The sequence below is a fragment of the Ammospiza nelsoni genome, chromosome 3 (genome assembly GCF_027579445.1).
Source record: "Ammospiza nelsoni isolate bAmmNel1 chromosome 3, bAmmNel1.pri, whole genome shotgun sequence".
In the NCBI taxonomy this organism is placed as follows: domain Eukaryota; kingdom Metazoa; phylum Chordata; class Aves; order Passeriformes; family Passerellidae; genus Ammospiza; species Ammospiza nelsoni.
In genome coordinates this window covers 69243731-69266459 of record NC_080635.1, presented here as the reverse complement: position 1 = coordinate 69266459, position 22729 = coordinate 69243731, and the positions used below count along the sequence as shown (strand labels likewise).

General features: G+C 42.0%; 1 protein-coding gene across 3 annotated transcripts in view; it reads right to left on the bottom strand.

Moving 5' to 3' along the window:
* Positions 1-19802, bottom strand: part of SLC22A16 (solute carrier family 22 member 16) — a 38020-nt gene extending 18218 nt beyond the window's left edge. For all 3 annotated transcript variants that reach the window (XM_059468702.1, XM_059468704.1, XM_059468703.1), the window contains exon 1: positions 19700-19802. In XM_059468702.1, the coding sequence (XP_059324685.1) occupies positions 19700-19749 (50 nt within the window). In that variant the 5' untranslated portion in view covers positions 19750-19802. The remainder of the gene's footprint in view (positions 1-19699) is intronic.
* Between the last annotated feature and the right edge of the window lie 2927 nt (positions 19803-22729).

Here is a 22729-nt window from a genome sequence, read left to right as displayed (position 1 = left end):
AAGCAGGGGTTTTTTCAACATGATCAGAGGCTATCTCTGATGAAGTTGTAGGAAATAATGTCTAAAACCAAATGCCTTGAAATGTCTTTTGGGAAAATTCAGAGCAATTCCAATCCCTGTAAACAATGCAGATTCTAGATACGCCTTCTCCAAAATGTATCTAATCTAGCCATGAATTCCCACAATACAGATCTCAACAGTACATACCCTAGGACTTTTAAATCTATCATCAAAATTTCTAAATAACTTTGAAACTATCTATAAGCAAAGTACTGAAGCAGAATTTACTGGCTACATTGTCTTAATACCCAATTAACATTTCCAATAAAATAGTTCTCTTGTAAAGCACACCTCAATTCACCATCCTCATTCTCCTCTGCCTTTTATCTTGATTCTTATTTCTTTCCTTGGTGATGTAAAAGCCTATCCTGTCCTTCCAATTGCATTTGACATTGCTGTTGCTCTGCTGCAGTGCTTTTTATCCCCCTTTGTCTTGACTAACAGCTCTATTGACTTTTCTACAGCACTCTGAGGAGTGAGTTCAATTGCTAAAGTCACCGTGGCAGCTCAAAATCTGGCTCCACATCCCTATGGAGGATGCTGCAAGGCAATCCTCACACAGGTGCTGTGCTGCTCCTTCCCAAACAAAACTGAAAGATATGGTCAGGAGAAACTGAATATAACCACAGCAACCCTTCAAGTCTATCAATTGTCTCTCAAGAGAACAGCTTCTCGGGGATTAAGTAGCTAGCCATAGGTCAAAGCAAGGCTGAAACAGCTCTGAAAGGTGTTTGAGCTATCCTGGACCACAAAAAAAGAAAAGGTTATTTTGAAATGTAATCCTTGGGACCCTATTGATGCAGACAAATATGGTCAACAATGTTTTTTAGTTCCTCTTCTCCAGTTTCATTTTAAACTGTTCCCATCAAAAGACATAAACTCATTTTAAAAATAGCAGGGCACGACCAAATTCAACAACCTGGGCTACTGTTGCAGTATGCAGAATGCTAGAAAGAGATAATAGTAAATTAAACCCCTAGAAGCTGTCACTTACATCTTCTACTAGCTAGTAAAAAGTGGCATACTTGGAATCAGTATTTGCAATTTCTGTCATTATGCACTGGAAAATTGCAGTGTCAAATAATCCACTTGGTATTTCTGAGAGAGAGGGAAAATGAAATAATTTCAGACTCTCATACACACCTCTTGAGTTTCCTAATCAGTTCTTGCAATACAAGAAATATCAGGATCATCATTTATCTTCATCTCCGTAAGAGTGGGTAGGAAAGATATATTTATGCCATTTTTTTGTTGGAGAGGCTTAAGGGAGATAACAATTTTTAAGGATAGAGTCTGAGAAGATGGCATGAAACCATCCACTACACAAATTTTTACGAATTCAAAGCCCAACAGTATCACTAGGGCTATGAGCAGGTCTAGTTAATCTCTGCTCTCGCTACTCACTTGAGAGTTTTATCTTATCTCTTCCTGAACATTTCTTGTGATCATACTTCAATGACCATTTTGACAGACTGCTCCACTGTCAAATCTTTCTGCAGGAAAGTTTCTCATTAAATCTAATATCTATGTCTCCTTTTCAAATAGAAGACTATTATTAGCTTATAAAACACCCTGGTACAACTTGAATAAATCTTCCTTTTCTTTTATCACTTCATTGGACAGAATTCTCAGTTCTCCTCCTCCTCCTGTTACTGCTGACAGCCATACAAACTACAGCCTGTACTCTTTTCTCTTCTTTGTGCCCCTTCTTTCTTTCCACCTCTGTAAAAAGCAATAAAGGATTAATTTAAAAAAATACCTGTCATACAATATTTCACCCATCTTTCAAGGGTTTAACTTACAATTAGATATAGCTTATTCTTGTAAAAACATCCTTCCATTTCCAATGTTATGAAAATCTTAGTTTCAACAAAGAAATCTACTTTGTAGCACCATTATTTTTCTTACCTAATTTGCAGCATCAACGCAAACACAAGAAGTCAGAATACTAGATATACATTAACAGACACAATTTATGCTGAATATTACTTCATTTAAGAATGGGAAAATGGGTTTTTACAGCAAAATAACCATGTTGATCAGAACTTTGCAGGTGTGATTGCACTGCAGTTTTTAACCACTACCTGCTCAATAAAAGAGCCAAGGAGCAGGCAGGGGGAGCTGGGATAGGGAGGAATAAGGCCTGATGTGAAGTTAGAAAAGCATTTGGAAGCACCAGGGTCTGAAGACACTCTGCACCACACTAAGAGGCTGCTTCCTGCCTGCAAAAACTATTTACTGCTCTCTCCAGTAAAATTCCACACTGGGCTGGCTAAGCCTCTCTCTGTATATACTCTGTATATTTTTGTGCATACAAAACACAGAAAAACTGCCCTGAAAGCCCTGTTTTGCTGTGAAGGAAACCCATTGCTGACTGCAGCAGTGTTCTAACAGCATTCCCACCGGTCCTGGATTGAAAAGCCCAACCTTACAGGCTTCTGCCAATCTCCTGTGGGTAAGAAGAACTTTTCTTCCAGAAAGACCAGTGGTGTAAATGTCAGGAAATTCCTTAACCTGTATAGTTCCCAAAGAGGAATGAATCCGACTATTACAGACAACATAGGGAAAGAATGAAAAGTGTGTAGGGATGTAGGAAGATAAATATGTAGGGATGGAAGGAGATGGAAGAGTACTACAGGTTAATCGAATTTTGCTTTCCAGAACAGCTGGAGACTGAAAAGGGACAAGGGCACAGGTCCAGCCTCAGTGCACATGGACAAACAGAGACTGGGGTGGCTGAGAGTGCTGAGGAGGAGGAGCACAGAGCTGCTGCCTCCTCTGCTGCCACCTGGGACACCTCCCTTTGAACCCCTGGGCACATGAGCTGTATCCCAGACCCCGTGCTGTGACCGTGTGGATGCCCTGCCCCAGTGTCAAAGCCCTGGGACAGGTCCCTGGCTGTGCCCATGCCATGGCCCAGCAGCCCCCGGCCCTTGTGGGAGTCCTGTGCGGGGCCAGGAGGTCACAGCACAGCATCCACAGGTTCATGCACTCCTCAGGCCCTGAGGCACAGGGTAAAGTCTAGGCTGTGCTTGATCCCCACTGAAAATTATTAACTTTTCCCCTAATTCTTAATTTAAGAACACCAAACCGATAAGAAAGTCCTTTATTACTGAGCTTAAAGCTCAGATATATGTATATCTGCTGCAGACATATACTATATACTGTATATACACTATGTGTACTACGTATATAATATATATAATATAATCCCTTTATTAACCACATATATATGCTATCTATATATATATATACACTATAGTATATAGTATATAGTATACAGTATATACTATATACTATGGTATACATACTATATAGTATAGTATATATACTATATACTATATATAACATATACTCTATGCTATATATATATATATATACTATAATATATACTATAATCCCTTTATTAACCACATCAAACTCAATGTTTAAAGTTAAATTTCCCTGAGTAAAGAAATACTGTTGTTCATGCATGGAAATGGTAAGAAAATACCATTGCAGGAGCAAAAAACACTATTGAAATTCACCCAAAGAAAGCAAATTCTGTGATTTATTTTCCAGGACTGATCTCAAAAGGGGCAGATTTTAGCAATAGGGTTTTAGATACCAGTCATCTTCACACACACACTACAGATTATAGAACATATATTGTTGCAAATAGTCTAACCTATTTTACAGATATGTTTTCCTTTTTAAAACCCCACTTTTTGCCATTTACAAAAAAAAGTTCTGTGAACATGATGACTGTCCTAAAAGGTATGATAATTCCTCTCAGTGTTTTTCCATCTCTTCAGTGACTTGCCATGGGAGATAATTACTTGGCAAGTACATTTTGTCACTCTTGCCAGGAGTGTCAAATATAGAAGTCAAGAAGACTTTATAGGCTACTGCTCCAGTATAGAGATGCTTAATGAATGCCAGAAGTCAAATGAGCCTAAAATTGTCTTTACAAAAGCAAGACACAACATGAAAACGTTCCAATCCCTCTTAAAATATTTGTGATATTTCTCCACAGTATTTTTTTTTTCACTTTGCAGCTTATAGTAAAAAAAGATTTTTGCATTTCTATTTCTTCTGCACAAGTTCAAAGATCAGTAAGAAAAACAACTGGTAATACCATGTCAGTACCTGAATATGAGAAATACTGTTCCATAAAGACAATGAATTAGATCTCAGATCACTGTTGCTCTGGCTGTAGTCTCATGGCACAACATCTCTGTGGCACTGTCAATGCAAGATATTTTCTCCCTTCTCTTTTGCCACTGTTTATTCCCCCCTTGAGACACAGTGCACCCTAGCCTCAGCTGTGGTGGTATTTCTTTTGTGGACCATCTGTGAACTTTGTCTGGCAAACTGATCTGACTTGAATAAAAAAGTCAAAATAGATATTAAATTTTTAAAAATGAAACACCAAACCAATAAGCTAGACTAGTTGTTCAGTATGATTTATATTACATCCATGCAAACTATCCATACCAGTCTATTTGGAAAGCTGTCCATCTCGCACACAAAAAATACTTGAAGTGCACACTGCCATATATTTGTTAGAGAATAAATCCCCAGCCTCAGAGTACTTTAGCATTGTCAGTTATTGCAGTGTATAGCAGAGACAAGACTTGCTGTTGGACACTAATTTTTATGTTAAATAAAATATGATTCTGATTTTCTTGTCTGTCAATCAAAAACAGAAGAGGGGGAATTACCAGATACTCATCAAAATCTAATATAAACATTTTAAATCATTTTGGTGTAGAATAGACTCACAAAACTGTTCTGAGATTAGCAAAATATTTGTACTATTCCACAGGCTTTACAAGAACTATTTTTACTGCTTGTCTTGTCAACAACCTCATTTTTAAGTTGCTTAAGTCAGAAAACACAGTACATTTTTGTTGTGCAGTGTACACTCAACAGGATGGATTCAGTGGAAAGAAATGTCCAGATATTTACTATTTCTGAAAGAATTTGTGTTCAGTAACCACTTTAACCTCTGTATTCCATCCAGGGTTGATTGGTTTTTGGTTTGGTTTTTTTTCATGTGAGAAAAGCCATTCAGCATTCTTTCCACTCTAAACAAAAAAGTGATGATGCACTTCCACATTTATCTTTTGAGAAGAAAGGAACTGAATGTGACTCAAGAGTATTTTTGCTATGGTGCAGAGATACAGATTTGGAGACAGCCTTAAATATACAACATGCACAGCCTGATTTGACTTATGGTGTCAAGAATAAACTTCCTTTCCTCCGAAGGTCAATTTGAACCATGCTGAGAGTCTCCGTGCACAAGATTATTGCCAAAAATTGTTTTCAGAGACAGAACATGCTTGTTTGATGTCCGGTTAAAACCTATCAACAGCACAGATGAAAAAGGAAAAAAGGAAACTGTGGAGATCAGGAAAATCTCAGGAATTAAATATTATAATCACTGACAACAATGTGTGCATTGATGTGCAGTCAGCAAACATCAGACACCAAATAATTCTTATATTTAAAACTGATTCTCTGAAGAATTCACTTCTATCCCATTAAACTTATGCACATTTGCCTTTGATTAAGACAAGTCCAACATTTATTCATTAGAGTCAAGAAGAAAAATACATTGGCTGCTCACTACTCTGCATTTGGTATGGCAGCTCAGATGAAAGAAGTCACATCAGCATGGAAATAAAGAAACAGTGGTAGAGAATTAAGGGCCATACTTAAAAATAGATATATATTTTGAAACTTAATTGAACAGTTCTACAGTTCTTCCCTTTTTGACTATTTAAATCAGGCATATAAGGTTCCTGTCATCACCTGTGACAAAACAATAAATCTTGCTGGGTTTCAGCAGCTGAGCAGCAGAGCTTTCACCTATGGACAGCCACACACAGCCAAAAGGGAGCTGCTGCTAAAGGTGCCCTGGGGTTTCTTGCTGCCCCAGGGGACAGCCAAGCCAGGGGATGGTGTGACCATGGCTCAGCCACTGCAGCCCAATGCCCAACCTTCTCATTCAAACGGCAGAGAAACTGGGAAAGACACAGAGGCTCTGGATTTGCTCTCAAGCTACCAAGGTACACATAAACATTCCATCTGACTTTCCTGGGAAAGCAAGCTCTCATTAAGGGGGAGCACATCACTGGGAGCAACAGCAATTCCAACAGTGGAGTCAGTTTTGTTTTTATTCTAGCTACCCACTTGCCCTTTCTGCTATACATGGGTTAAGGACATATACCAGGTAATTTAATTTAAAAGAGCGTGACCATGCAGTTTGTAAGTGACTTAGCTTTGTTTGGGAATAATTTGGACTCATGTTACACACAGCAGAGTGGCTACACTTGAACAGTAGTAACACTTCAGGCTCTATACTTGGAAGTTTCTATTCCAGGAATGGCATTTCTATAAACATCTACCATTTAGAAAATGAGCATGTACTCTGCATGATGTATCACTAGCATTACTGTCACAGGGAAAACTCAATTCCAGTTTCTCTGGTAACACTGTTTTCTTTTGGTCAGCCTCTGCTTCGTGGACAAATCCAAATTAGGTATCTCATTCCCTTTCACACTGTACCATTTCCATCAGTTTACGTAAGCAAATCTTTTCTGTAAAGTGTCTAATAGAATTTCAGTGTTTTTATTGAGGTTCTACCTAACAATAGACATAGGCAGTACTTCATGTATAGATAGTTATATTTCATTCTTCCTTTCCCATTTAGGAAATAGGATGTTTTCTGCTAGTTACATTGCTGACACAATGGACTAACTTTGCTCAAACTAGCTTATATTTATTTTACCTTTTTGTTCTGTCTATAATCCTGAAATAAAACTAACTAGTTGTCATGTTAATAACACTCTTACACCTCTGTTATTCTATTTACATATTTCTTCTGTAAAACCTTGCATCTGTTGCAGCTGACAGTACAAACACATTAATTGAATATCTGCTTCAGAGTGGTGAAAACTGCCTATGCTAAAGCAATGAGCAATCTATTTTTTTAAGATTAATTCACAAAGTAATTAAGCCTTACTTACAGTTCTCATAGTTATATTATGCCTTTTAAGAACTCTTTTTTTGTTGCTGTTTCCTATTTATAATCCACATCTAAGAAGATTTGGATACAGACAGTTCATTTTCAGTAAAAATTCTACATAAATTCTCTTCACATCCTGCCACACATTGTTAAGTATATTACCCAAGGTTTTAAATTTCTACATTTGAAATTTAATTCCTTCCTACCTAGAAAATGATTGTAAAGTTACTCTTTCTTACAGGTTTTTGAAAGTTCTCATGGAAAAATGCAAAACAAGTGAGGAGTCTGTCCAATTAATTTCAGAACACTGGACATCACTTTCCTAGGGAATGTTTGTAGCTGTTCCTGTACCTACCAGTATCTTCTGAGTTTTCAGTTAGAAATAATATGGAATATTAGCTCCATGGATCATTGTTTATGATTGTTTAAATCATTTCTGTAAATACTTGAGAGGAATGTAATGGAATTTTGGATTGCTCTATTCTGTAAATCCTCCTTAATATAAGCAGTGATTTTATCCATAGCATTACTTTCACAGCCTTGAACATGGTTAAGGTAATTTAGTCTATTTCTATGGGCTACATAAAGCAGTTTATACTAGATAATGTGTAGTTTTACTCTCCCTGGCTCCATTTGCAACTCTCACAATGTTCATTGTTAATTCTGACATTCACCATAGTGACTCTTCATCAAAAGCAAAACCCAAGAGCTGAAGTAGATATCTTTGCTTTATTAGCTTTTTTGAATCTTTCATTTAAAAAAATCACTTAACAAGACATTACATTAAGGGAATTAAGTGTCAGATAACTCTGTCTTCTAAACTTTGGGACAAAGTCAACATGTAAATCAAAGCATCTCAGTGTCAACCACAGATTCTTTCCTGTTGAAGAGAATACTGCCAGTTGCAATCCTGCTTATATGGAATCCTACCTTTTCAATTCTATATCTCTATAGCCTGAAGAAAGAGACTCAATTTAATGCAGAGTCTGGTATGGTCAAATGATTTTCTTCTGTTAAGCATGCTTTAGTTTCTGGAATTAAGTACACCTGTGTTTAGTGGCTATGTACTACATGAGAAATAAAACAGCCTCCACATTGACAGCTCTGCTCCCTCTCTGTAAAAGAGTAGCTTGAATCTTTAACAAAATCTTCTGCAGGCTTTGTTAAAACCCAGTCAGGACATGGAAGAGGAGTAAAAAGTATGTCCTTTCTTCCTCTCTCTTCAGGAGTCCACACTGATGACCCACCAGTTGTTCAGGAGCTCTTGGCAGGGCCCAGGTTAGCGGCCCTGACAGCACATCTCCCCCAAGGCAAGGCAAGTTATTTCTAAAGCCACAGAAAATATGGCTATGGATAGCAAGAGGGTTTTCAGCTTCGTTTGCAGGTTCGTGGCTCATCTTCCCTCCAAACTGTTCCTCTTCACTGCAAATGCACAACCCATTATCCCCCGTCCATCATCCAGCCAAGTACCACTACAGAACAGGTATGAGATTTTGGATCCAGAGATACAACTAGATGGTTTAGGAGAGAATTGTCTGCCTAGTGAACCTCCTAATTATGATTCACCTGCAACACAAATTATTACCTCTAGTACCAAGAAGAAAAGAAGGGTAATCGTCGTAGGTGATTCCCTCTTGAAGGGAACTGAAGGCCCTATATGTCGACCAGACCCATCCCACAGGGAAGTTTGTTGCCTCCCTGGGGCCTGGGTACAAAATATTACTGAGAGACTTCCTGGACTGATTCAGCCCTCTGATTATTACCCACTGCTGATACTTCAAGCTGGCAGTAATGAGATCGAGAAGAGGAGCGTTAAGGCAATCAGAAAGGACTTTAAGGTACTGGGTCAGGTAATTGATAAGGCAGGAGCACAGGTAGTGATGTGCTCAGTCCCTCTGGTGGCGGAGGACAATGATGAAAGAAATAGAAGAATCCGTATCATTAACAAGTGGCTTAAGGGTTGGTGTCATTGGCATAATTTTGGATTTTATGATCATGGCGAAACTTTTACAGCATCTTCTTTGCTGGAATCAGATGGGGTACACCTCTCAGTTAAGGGCAAAAGGATTTTAGCTCATGAACTGGCAAACCTCATTGAGCGAGCTTTAAACTAAGCTTGAAGGGGGAAGGGGAACCAGCTGAACTAACTGGAAACAGGCCCAAGAATTGCAAGAGTAAGATAGGGGTGAACTCAGTTGCCCAGATGAGGTGCATGTAGACCAATGCACGCAGTTTGGGCAATAAACAAGAAGAGCTGGAGGCCATGGTACAACTGCAAAGCTATGATGTAGTTGCCATCACGGAAACGTGGTGGGATGACTCATATAACTGGAGTACTACATTGGCTGGATACAGACTCTTCAGGAGAGATAGAAAAGGAAGAAGAGGAGGTGGCGTAGCTCTTTATGTTAAGCAAACCTTTGATGCCATCGAAATTGAAACAAAGGAAGAAGGAGTTGAATGTTTATGGATAAGAATCAAGGGGAAGGCCAACAACGCCGACATCATATTGGGAGTCTGTTATCGTCGACCCGATCAAGAAGAAGAGGTAGACGACTTATTCTATAAGCAGTTGTGCAATGTTTCAAGATCATCAACCCTTGTTCTTGTTGGTGATTTTAATCTACCAGATATCTGCTGGGAACTTAATACAGCAGTAAAGAGGCAATCCAGAAAATTCTTAGAATCTATGGAGGACAACTTTTTGTTACAGCTGGTGGATGAACCCACCAGGGAAGGGACTACATTAGATCTGTTATTTACAAATAGGGATGGGCTGGTGGGAGATGTGATGGTTGGAGGTCGTTTGGGGCAGAGTGACCATGACATAATAGAGTTTTCAATACTTGGCGAAATTAGGAAGAGCACCAGTAAAACTCGTACACTGGACTTCCGGAGGGCGAACTTTGGTCTGTTTAAGAGATTAATTCAGAGCGTCCCTTGGGAAGCAGCCCTTAAAAATAAAGGAGTTCAGGAAGGGTGGGCTTACTTCAAGGTAAAGATCTTGAGGGCGCAGGAACAGACCATTCCTGTATCCCGAAAGATCAGTCAACAGGGCAAACGTCCAGCCTGGCTGAGAAAGGAGGTCTTGGAGGAACTTAAAAATAAAAAGAGGACGTATCAGAGTTGGAAGAAGGGTCAGGTCTCCAAGGAAGTATTCAAGAGGGCTGCTAGAGTATGCAGGAAAAAATTAGGGAGGCCAAAGCTCAGTTTGAACTCAGGATGGCGACTACTGTTAAGGATAATAAAAAATGTTTTATAAATATATTAATGGTAGGAAGAAAGGTAGGACCAGCCTTTGTTCTTTACTGGACAAAGGTGGGAAGTTAGTATTTGCAGACGAGGAGAAGGCAGAAGTGTTTAATGCCTATTTTGCCTCGGTTTTTAATGGGAAGATGACTTGCCCTCAAGACTCCCGTCCGTCTGGGCTGGTTGATGGTTTTAGGGAGCAGAATGGTCTCCACATTATCCAAGAGGAGGCTGTTATAGAACTATTGAAATGTTTGGATATTCATAAATCTATGGGACCAGACAGGATCCACCCCAGGGTAATGAGAGAGCTGGCAAATGAGATTGCAAAGCCACTCTCTATCATTTACCAACAGTCATGGATCACTGGTGAGGTTCCGGATGATTGGAAGCTGGCCAATGTGATACCCATTCACAAAAAGGGTGCAAAGGAAGATCTTGGCAATTATAGACCAGTCAGCCTGACCTCTATACCTGGCAAAATAATGGAACAGTTTATATTACGCGCCATCATGCAAAATTTGCAGGATGGCCAGGGTATCAGACCCAGCCAGCACGGATTTAGGAGGGGTAGATCATGTCTGACTAACCTGATCACCTTTTATGACCAAGTAACCTGGCTAGTGGATGCAGGGAAGGCTGTAGATGTTGTTTTTCTGGATTTCAGCAAGGCCTTCGACACTGTTTCCCATAGCATACTCCTAGACAAACTCGCCAGCCGTGGTCTGGATAGGAATACCCTTTGCTGGGTTCAGAACTGGCTGGATGGCCGGGCCCAGAGAGTGGTGGTGAATGGTGTCACATCCAGCTGGCGACCAGTCACCAGTGGTGTCCCTCAGGGGTCTGTGTTGGGGCCAGTTCTGTTCAATATTTTTATTGACGACATGGATGAGGGCTTAGAGTCTTTTATTAGTAAATTTGCTGATGACACTAAATTGGGAAAGAGTGTAGATCTGCTAGAGGGGTGTAGGGCTCTCCAGAGAGATTTGGAACGGTTAGACGCATGGGCAGAATCAAACGGGATGAACTTCAATAAGTCCAAGTGCCGAGTCCTGCACTTCGGCCACAATAACCCCCTGCACCGATATAAGCTGGGGACGGAATGGCTGGATAGTGCCCAGGTGGAAAGGGACCTGGGGGTGCTGGTTGACAGTCGATTGAATATGAGCCAGCAGTGTGCCCAGGTAGCCAAGAGGGCCAATGCCATCCTGGCCAGTATCAGAAATGGAGTGGCCAGCAGGAGCAGAGAGGTCATTCTTCCCCTGTACTCGGCACTGGTGAGGCCTCACTTGGAGTATTGCATCCAGTTCTGGGCCCCTCACTTTAGGAGGGACATCGAGTCACTTGAGCGTGTCCAGAGGAGGGCAACGAGACTAATAAGGGGCTTGGAACACAAGCCATACGAAGAGCGACTGAGGGAGCTGGGGTTGTTCAGCCTGGAGAAAAGGAGACTCAGGGGCGACCTCATCGCTCTCTACAACTTCCTGAAGGGTGGCTGTGGTGAGCTGGGGGTCGGTCTCTTTCTCCGGGCGATAACAGATAGAACAAGAGGATACAGTCTCAAGCTGCGTCAAGCGAGATGTAAGTTAGAATTAAGAAGGAAATATTTCACAGAAAGAGTGGTCAGATACTGGAATCATTTACCCAGTGAGGTGGTGGAGTCATCATCCCTTGAAGAATTCAAAAAAAGACTGGATGTGGCACTTGCTGCCATGATCTAGTTGAACAGTTAGAACATCGGCTGGACTTGATGATCTTATAGGTCGCTTCCAGCCTTGAACTTCTGTGATTCTGTGTGTGATTCTGTGATTTACTTCCACAGTACTGGCAGGTTCTTTCCTTGAGTCTGTCCCTTGTGGTATCTCATCCAAGGGAATGGTCTGGAATAATACTATATTCTAGCTGCACAGTAATATTTACAAGCATTTTAGAGGTCCCATTCTCCACAAAAATAAAGAAGCCGAATTCTGCTCAGACGTACCAGGGTTCTTCTACATAAATGTACTTTTGTACTAACTGCCCCCTCTGTTCTCAGTGGGTGAGACAGAACCAAGGTTGGCTACATTCATCTACAAAGGATGACAGTCCCTCAAGGAGCCTGAAATACAGGTGTAAATGGGATGAGGTTCCAGTTTCTCTGAACCTGGAACTAACATGCATTATCTCTCTCAGAAAGGTGGAGCAGTAGCAACCTTATGGTATTCCCAGCTCTGCTGGCATACACCAGTTCTAAAGACACAGGGAAAAAGATCAAAAAACAATTTGTTCTGGAATATGATACCTGAATATAAATTATTTAAATAAAATGGGATATCATCAGTATAATTTTACCATGCTTACAGTTCACTTAGATGCAATATAGTGTATATAGCATGCAATCCATATAAATCTATGCTGTTTCTCTAGATCCCTTTTCCACTTGGTGAGGAACCACACACAAACCAGGATTTACTTTGTCCTAAACCACGTAGGGAAAACAAGACAGATGGGTCATGCCCTAACAGTCCAATTCTTCCTCTGGACAAGGTGATTTAACAGGGTCTGAAGTTTGCACTACAGGCCTGTGAAGATACTGAGGTGAGCTCTCCAGTGCTTTGGACAACTGATCCCCCACACAGCTAGAACAGACTTTTATGTATCAGGTAGGAACTTAGATGCTTCCATATCACTTTCACAACTTAGAGAGGAGAATGAAGTCCCAATACAGCTGGAAAAGTTCAGGCCATCATGGATATAACACATTTAAATGGCACTGAACTCCATCCAAAGTCTGGTGCTGACTGCTCTTTATAGAGCAGCAAATTATTCCCAGTTCTTTGAAGCACCTTTTCAGTACTTATTTTCTACTTTTTGCTGCCTTGTTGGCCTTTTCCATCTATCCTTCAGGGCTTGTCCTGTATTCTTGCCTCAGCACCACTGCTGCAGCTGCATCTCTGAGGCAGCTACCCAATGGTAATGCCTCCAGATAACAGGAAGAAGAAACCTAACTTCAGCTCTTGATGAAAACATTTTCTTGAGGAAAAGGTTCAGTACATGATCCAATGGATGGTGCTTCTAGATTCCTCAAATCATATTTTCACCACATGTGATTTACAAAGAACATCTGCTCTCCATGAGTAATCTGCTCATGTACACCTTAATATGGCACTATATTACTGTACATTAGCTAATCTGCTAATCTGCACCTTAATATGGTACACTGATGGCCAAATTATCATTATTAGGACTTGTAAATCTCTGTCTTGTACAATTTTTCATCACACTTTTTCCAGACTTGCAATTGTAACTAAGATATAGCTACCTCAGCTGATATCTCCTCTGGCTTGCTATTTTTTTTTTCCATATTTCTGAAAAGTTGAGGATCTCATATTCTTGTTCAGCTGCTAGTGTTTTGTGCCTCAAGTTCTCTTAAATAAAACATCAGCAGTGTATGCATCTCAGTATCGTCCTTGTTGTGTATAGCAAAATGGTGGCACAGAAATTGTCACAGAATGTGCTAAAGGCTACTGGGGCCTTCCAAAAATTCCCTAAATTTAAAGGTGCTTTCTGCTTGCATGACTTTGCTTCCTGCAATAAATTCAAACTTTCCATGAGTAAGGCCTTTAATAAAAATTTCCTTCCACCTTAGAGATATCTTAGTATTGCTGAAAATCTTTACTATTATAAGGAAAATTACTGACACAGCTTTTATAGGGATGGTATCCCTGTCCTAGGCATTGTATTACAGGGAACACACTGTCCAGTGCCCTACATACTTCATATTCATTCACACCATAATATTTCAGGATGAAAGAGTTGATGATCAGCTCCTTGACATGTGTGATAAGTGCCTTATGCTGCCATAACTGTGTCTGTGTTACAGCTTGGTTTAGAAGCCACCCTGGGGTGTTGGCAACATTTCAGAGGTGAATATCAGCCATCTGGTTTACAAATCATAATTGATTTACCAGCTTTAGGTTTCAGTGTTGCTCGCACTGCAGGTTCTAGCCTTAGAGAAGAAATGGATAGTACAGGTGCAATTTCATCCCACTTTTTATTTAGTCATCTTGCTATTATGGCAATCTACTTTTTAATCTCCTTCTATTACTATAATCTACTTTTTCAAGCCAGAAACAGGCAAGCACCTGCAGGGTGAGGATGTTCTGTGGCAGAACAGCTTTGTCTATGCAGATCTTGCTTCAGACTGCTCTCAGTATGACCTGGATCCCTGCAGATGCTGTTAGAACCTCCTGCAGACCACACTGCTGGTGCATTGCCACCATTGTCCTGGAGCACTTGCCAGTATCCAGCTTTGGTTCTGAGTCTTGAGAGTATTTCCACTTTTGCCTAGTCAGGCATAGATAACAAGGCCTTTGTTTGGGCTGCTGGAGTTTGCTCTCTGCAAACACACGGGCTGCCTCGGTTCTCCAAAGCTATTACCACGCCTTTCAACCAACAAGGTTAAGCACTACTTGCAAAATATCCCCCTCCCCATACACACAAAAAAAAAAAAAAGGGGGGGGGGGGAAAGAAATGCTCAAGTTCCCCTGTTTCATCCTATGAAATGAGCACAGGCTGGCTCAGATGTTAGAATATAGCATGGTTGTAAGAATGCTTATCAAATATGTCTGTCAAACACCACCCCTGACTGGGAGCCAAAGGAGGACTTAGATATGAGATTCCTCTGTCTGACAGCTGTCCACTGGTACATTTTGAAAACAGAATGACAGATATGTTGCAATAAACTTTTTCACTGTATAAGGTAGCATATGGGGGAAAAAAGGATTTTTTTTTTAAACAATCTCCAAACCACGGCACTTTGTTCATCTTCAGCAAACTACTCAAAGGTTAAGCAAAAATTCACATTATATTGTTTAAAAATATTAATTTTGTGTAGAATGTACTAAGTACCAAATGTATTAGTATTTGATAAAAATCTAGTAATGCTTCCGCTTTTTAAATTAATACTTGACTGTTCAAATGCTGAATATGAATACAATGGCCTGCTTCTCCATACTAACTTGAAAAAGGAAAACCAATTTCTTTCCATTTCCAACAAGCACACTTGTCCACTTGAAAAATATATTTTTCTGGGAAAAAACCTTTCAAGGTATCTGTAAAACAGTTGAGTGTGAAAAATCATTGCTTGAAAGTGCTCTTTTTTTCTTTTTGTGAAAAGAAGCAGTCAGCATGATCTTTGAGATACTTGGGACTCCTTGTTAACTCGAATACAAACCAAGAATTTCTGGAAGTGACATGTACATAGCACAATTTGCAGAAGTAATCTGATCCCAAGAGCTGTGAGCTGTGGAACAAGAGAGAGGATAAGGGCAAGAGCATGAAAAGAAGAGCCTGGAAAAGTTCCAGGATGTGAAAAGAAGACAGACTGTTTGGTGTAGAGCTTTAGAAGTGAACCAAAGCTCAGCAAAGTAGGGAGAGGAGAAACAGTTGTTAGCACAGGCCACTCAAATATTGCTACCAGGGCACTGAGCAGCAGTCTGCAGAAGTCCACTACAAAGAATTTCTAAAAAAGTCAAACAAGTTTTTTAGCTAAGCAGACTCTCTCATATACTTATAAACACTAGAAAAGTTCCAGGGTAATAAAGAGATGTCAAAACTGTTGGTAAGTGTATTAATGTCTACTAAATCCCATGTTTGGCTGGAACAGGTGACTGTTCTATCCAAACAAGCAGCCTGTCCTGCTTCCCTCCTCCTCACAACAGCCATTGTTTGCTTGCTTCTACAGTCCGAACAGTAGCAACTCCACTGACCAGGCAAAAAGTTCATAGGAGACAACAGTGCTAAGATGTCAAAACCTGAATAAATACATAAATATCTAGTAGAGATAAATTGCAGTAATTTTTAATTTATTAGATAGTCTAGCTGCTAGTAATATGTATTCTTTATAAAACCAACATTTGAAAATCCAGGTAATGTACTCAACTTTGTAAAAGACAGAATATTACAGAAGAAAAGGCAATCTTTTAGAAGATTCTGAAAATACTTCATTACAAACTCTGGAAATAGTGTCAGTGACACCCAATCTTCCTCTCTCTCCCTGACAATTTTCACCACCTGCTTTTTGCTAAAGTATAAGCCAAGATTTGAAAACTGTTAATCACAAGGAAAACGCTGCATACTGTGTGAGCTGCATCTCAGAGCTACCAGACGTTCCAGCTGGGAAATCAAATCCTCACACTCATCCACACTTCCCAGAAGGGGCACCTCCCCAGAGCTCCCTCTAGACAGTCATTCCTGATTAGATCATGTCTCCACTCAGCACACTGCCATGGCGCACATGAGAGCAGCAGAACACACAGCCTGTTTCTCACCAGCAGCCACACATGTATGTTTTGTGCCCTGCTGCTAGATTACAGTCACTGAAGTTATTAAAAGCCCTTTAGTTTACCTGAGAATCAGCCATGCAGGCAGTGTGAGCCACCTCCTAAGGCTCACTCACCCACCGTGCTACCAACCTGATGCCCACTGGTTGTGTCTCCCCTTAGGGACAGCCGGTGTCTGACTGCACCTGACGGGCCCTGGCAGGAGTTTGGGCCTGGAGTGGGTGGGCAGAGAGGGGCTGAGAGGGAGAGCCCATAGTGCAGTCTGGCAGGATCTGCTGCACGGGAGAAGGGTGCAGTTCACTGCAGGTGCATTGGGAGGCTTGGCAGCCCTTTAGTGGCAACCCTTTAAGGCTTGGCAGCCCTTCAGTGATGAGGCCATCTGAGTCAGGCAAGCACTATTTGTCTGTCACCCAATCTCTGCAACAGTGACCAGTGATCTCATGCTCCACAGACTCAAGAACAATGTTTGAAACAATCTTCTTGAATTTATAGGCCACAGATGCTGCTCATGCCCAAATTCAAACAGCGACATAATGTCTTCATTTAATGGCACAGACTACATTACATTTTTATGGTTATTCATGCATGTCTCAAGACCCTATTAAGAACAATGGCATCACTGAGGCTTGTGAAACTGAGCCCAAACAGAAAGCAAAATATTGTCAGCATCCATGTGAATATTAATTCTGTAAAATTTACAATCTTAATCAATGGGAAAGGTATATATATAATATTTATATTAATAACTTATATATTATGTGTATATTAATAACTTTTATATAGCTGTATATTATATATTACATGTATATAAAATGCATGCATATTATCTCTGTATTTATATATGTATGAACAGCTGCTCATTCTCTACTGCATCTGTCAGATTTTAAGAAAATCAAAACAGTCTCAAGATACTAACAGTCATGCTTGGATTGCCCAGAATCTGACTGTGTCAAATCTACAGAATCTATATATAGTGCATAGGTTATATGGGCCTTATGGGAAATGCTTGACCTGAATAAATGAACCACTGATTATCTCTTAGTGCCAGGATGCTGCAAACTGAGAAGAACTAACTCTATGGTTACAGTTATGAACAACTTTTTCATATGAAATAGGATCATTTATCTAGCACTATCAAGGGATTTTAAAAAGTTTTTACAATATTTTTAAATAGCTCCACCCACCATAAGCTGCTATTATACCTACTGTTATACTATACCACTAGTGTGGCCTTTGAGATCTCAAACAGCCATAAGTCTAACAGGACTATGCAAATCTTGGCAGCCTGCATCTCATCTCAAAGCTCCTAAACTTAAAGCAGCTCTTTACGAACTGCATCTCAAATAATCTGGTCCCTAGGTTATTGCTGTAGAATTTGTCTCCTTTTAATTGCAAGGAGTAGTCTTGAAAACTTTATCGAAAGTATTGATAATGTTCTCAAGTAGGAAAACTACTCCAATAATTAAAAATAACTACTTTTGTGTTATTTCAGCATTCAGCATCAAGTGCTTGCTTTCTACAAAGAGCACAAAATAGAGAAACAACAGCAGCAGCAAAATCAACTGATTGCTAGGATTTCTCTCCTAGTTCACACAGAACAAGGCATTTTTGTTGCTGACCCACCATTGATAACAAATGAGATTTGTTCTGATACACATGCCTGTAAGTCACAACCTAGTCAAATATCTAATTTAAGCACAGGTGCCACTTTAACAAGAAAATGTCTTTCCATCCTAACTATCTGAAGAGGCTATTGATACCCACCATTACTGCTTGCACATGATATTAGGAGCCTCTCCTGCTGCAGTTCAGGCACTTCAACCATTACAAGGAGCTCCCAGGCTTTTCCAAAACGCTGCTCCTGCCTGCCCCTGAGAGACCAGCAGTGTGGGTTAGGCTGGCTCACTGGTCACTGAGTTAGAGAGCACAACACTGCCCTTCTGCAGCCTGAACTCACAGCCAGATTGTGACACGTGGGTCTATTCCAGCCATCTGCTCCGAGGAGCGTGTGCCTGCAAACCCCATGATGATCAGCTCAGCACGGACGTGCAGGAGAGAGCTCACTGTGAGGATGTGCACCCATTAGCCTTAATATTCGTATCCTCTAAAACTCAATTTCCTTGCCTAACATTTCTTCTCCATTACCCACTATAAGCAGTCTCAGATGCCAGCCTCGCATCCAGAGCTACAGAAGCATAAACAGACACACACATGCCATGTCTGGGTATCCATCCAACAAACCCAGGCCTCTGTACACACAGACACACCCCAGAGCCACAATGCACATCAAAGGAAGCTCGCCACCGGGCACACATCATTCACCACACAGGTAAACCCTTGCTGATAAGGATATATGCACGTACTCCATATGCCTGTAACACAGACAACAAACCCAGCCTCAATGAAAAACACATCACCTCCTGCACTCAACAGCCCTGTGCCTCTAAGCAGACACAGCCTGAGTGTCACGCAGCACTCCCCTGCATACTGCTTGTGCCCTTCTGTCACCCCTGAAGTGCACAGGCTGTTCCACACCCTGGGGCTGCGCGTGTGTGTGTCTGTCTGTGTCTGTGTGTGCTCACACGCGCAAGAAATGTGTGAGTTTCAGGCGTCTAAGAGTGCATGGCCCTGACGGGGCGGCCGCACGCACGTGGTGCCAGCAGCCCAGCGAGGCCATGTGGCATGTGCGGGATCGCGGCTGTGCGAGCGCGGCACACGCGGGGATGGATGCGAGCGAGCACACGCTGGAGCGCTGCGTGGATGGAAAAGCGCACGGAGGGGTGCCGAGTGCTGCAGACACAAGCAGCAGCGCCTGCCAGGTCCGCGTCAGTTCACACAGCGCGGTGCCGTGTGTCACTCTCTGCGCGCTGTGACAGTCCCCGCGCGTGTGTCGCTGTGTCCGAGCGAGCGCCCCGCAGGCTGCGCGATGCCGGGAGCGCACGGACGGACACGCGGTGCTGTCTGTCCCTCGGGCAGCTGTGACACCCGCCCAGCGCGGGCAGCATGACTCCCCGCACGGGATATGCGGCTGTGACAGCCAGGGGCACCCCCGTACCTGCCGAAGTGTCCCAGCGAGTCGAAGAGCCGCTCGGAGCTGAGAGCCATGGCGGGGCGGCTGCGAGCCGGGAGCCTCGGCGCCGCTGTCCCGGCCGTGCGGGGAACAGGCACTGTCCCGTCCCGTCCCGTCCCGCCCGCCGCCGAGCCCCGCCCGCCGCCAGGAGAATGGGCGGGAATGATGGGCGGGAATAACGGGCGCGCGCAGCGCCCCCCGCTCCCCGCGGGAACCGGGAGCCGGGGCCGGCGGCGGGAGCCGGGAGCAGGACCGGGCAGCGGGACCCGGAGCCGGCAGCGGGAGCCGGGAACAGGACCGGGCAGCGGGAGCCGGGAGCGGGATCCGGGAGCCGGACCGGGCAGCGGGAGCCGGAGCCGGGAGCAGGACCGGGACCCGGAGCCGGCAGCGGGAGCTGCCTCGGCGGCCCTGCGCGCCCCGGGCTGGCTCCTCTCCAGTCACAGCCCCCATAGCTTTGGATCCCGGGCTCCCGGTTCAGCCTCCCGCACTGACCGAGCGCCTCAGCCCGCTCTTGTATTTAATGCAAAACGAAATTAAAAGAGGCAGTGATGGGCTTACATCCTCCTGTTACAATCTAATAATCCAATATATTTAGGCTGTAGTGTATTTCACGTGGACGTTTTGAATTAAAGGAGGGTAAAACTATTTTTATTTCACAGAGCAACATCTGAATTATTTTTAGCAGCCTTACAGTCTGCACCGCTATTTGGATACATCACCTTCCTCCCCTGCTCCCAAAGCGTTAAATCAATGTAAAATAGAATTATCATTTAATAAAAGCAAAATATAAAACATATCCCATATCTACTTGACTGTCATTAGTTCTCAAATTTGTAATGAAGCCTCAATCACATTTGGACTTCGTTTTCTGCCTTGCCCATAGCAGGCCAAGATAATCACTTTGGATTTGTTTAAGGATTAGCAAAGTGAGTTGCAACAGAAGACCTTTGTAATTAGCTTAGCAGAGGGTTTTGTTGGAACAGATACACTTTAGCAGTGCAGTCACTCTGGGCTCTGATAATTAGGCAAAATACAGGGGAAAAAATCCTAAAATTGTTGCAGGTGCAGCTCTCATATTTAAGGCTTTTCTTCCCTAGAGAACTTCATTTCCCTGCTGAGATAGATAGAAGTTGCAAGATTTCCCTGCTCAGAGAAAGGCAGTGGACCAGATGCCCTCCAAAGTCCCCTTCCAACCTAAGTTGTTTTATGACTCTGTGATGAAAGACACATTTTCCAGCAGATTGCACTATCTCTTTCTGGGCTGCTCTATTGAAAAAACACAGAAGATCGAAACCAAATCAAAACAAATGGGCAAAAAACCCAAGTAAATTCAACCTTATTACTTGTGTACTTCATTTATTAGGAAGCACAGGAAAAGCTGAGAGGTAAATCCCTGTTAAATCCCAGAAAGTCAGACTTCTGTCTCCAAAACCTTGTGCTGTCACACCGAGGCTCTTCTGCTTTGCAGGGAAATGTGCCTTTAAGAGGCTCTGGCACCAAGCAAGCACCACAACTGTTCCTCTGCACAGAGCAGATGTTGGGGCTTCAGGGTGACAATCTGTTCCAATAGACCTGGAAAGAGCAGATGTTTGTCAGGCTCTTTGGCTCTGAGTGACTCCTGACCACACCAGCAAAATGAGCAAATAGCATGTTACACAACCAGGAACCTGAATAATGAGTTCAGCAGAGGATTGATCCTTACAGCTGGGGAGTTGTGAGACCACTCACTCATCCACCAGCTCTGAAGGCTTTGCTGCTTCTGACAAAGCTCCCCATGTGTCTCTGTGCATCTGCAAAGGACGTTTTTAACACTGAGTCTGGACTTTGTTGCAGTTCCTTTCTTAGGATATGTAAGCTAGAAAGCCCAAGGATAGATCTGTTTTCTTTCAGTATGAATTTTTGAATTGCTTCAGTTTTACCTTAAAAATACCAGCATTAAATTTAATCATCCTGGGGTTTTGGGAGTTTTTGGGGTTTTTTTTGGTTTTGGTTTTTTTGGGGGTTTTTTTCCTGCAGAATGTTTTTCAGGTTTAAAATAGTATGTGCTTGAATGCAGCACAGGTACTTTAACAAGGAGTTTCTTTCTTCAAAGAGCCACACTAGCCAAATAATTATTTGCATAAACAAACACCAATGAATAGTAAACATTCTGATTAAATATTGCATTGCTGGTCATGTGCCTGGTTTTAGTGTCCTGCTTCCTACAAGTAAATTAATCAAGTTTTCAGTAGCTTTATGGTGGGTAGGGAATATCTAATGTAAAAGTCGAGCACGAGAGAAAACCTAATCCCTTTCAGCACCATTTTTAAGCCCAAAAAAATCCATAAATAGTTTTTTTCTCTTTGCAACCACTTGTAGGCATTCTTGTACACATTTCTATGCTTGTCTCTTTGATAATATCATTACTTTACTGCCCATACAGAGTAAAGGAAATTTGCATGTACTCCTGTAAAATTTAATATCAAACTCCCACATGCCTGCATTTCTAAGAGTTATTAATGTAATATCTTTAATGTCTGCTCTCTTAAACTTGTGGTGCTCAGAGATTTGCCTTGTTTCATTCAAGCCTGTGAAGATGCATAACGTGGTTTGAGCTTGCCTTTTCTCCTATCCTGCTATACCAATCCTACATGAAGCAGTAACTGTGCATGTAGTCCCCATCATTCCTGACTGGGAGGTTTTTCACCAGGCACCTGGAGACAGTCATAGCACTGTTCTCACACAATACACAGCTCTCTTCCCAAAGGATTGTGCTCCACGATAAACTCTTGTGCAACAGAAAATGCATCAAAGAAGGCATGATAGAGTTCTGTAATTAAAATGTGTCAAGGTGAGGCCATCCACATCTAAACTCTACTTACTGAAGAATTTTAGGGATTTTATTAGGGATTTTTATGGAAGAAACAGAAGCAAGGCTGTGATCTCTTTCCTATAATGTCTTCAGGTGGGAGCACCAAGGGTGTTCACAACAGACAAACACTCTTCAGGGTATTCCAGAAGTTTAAAATGTTGGGG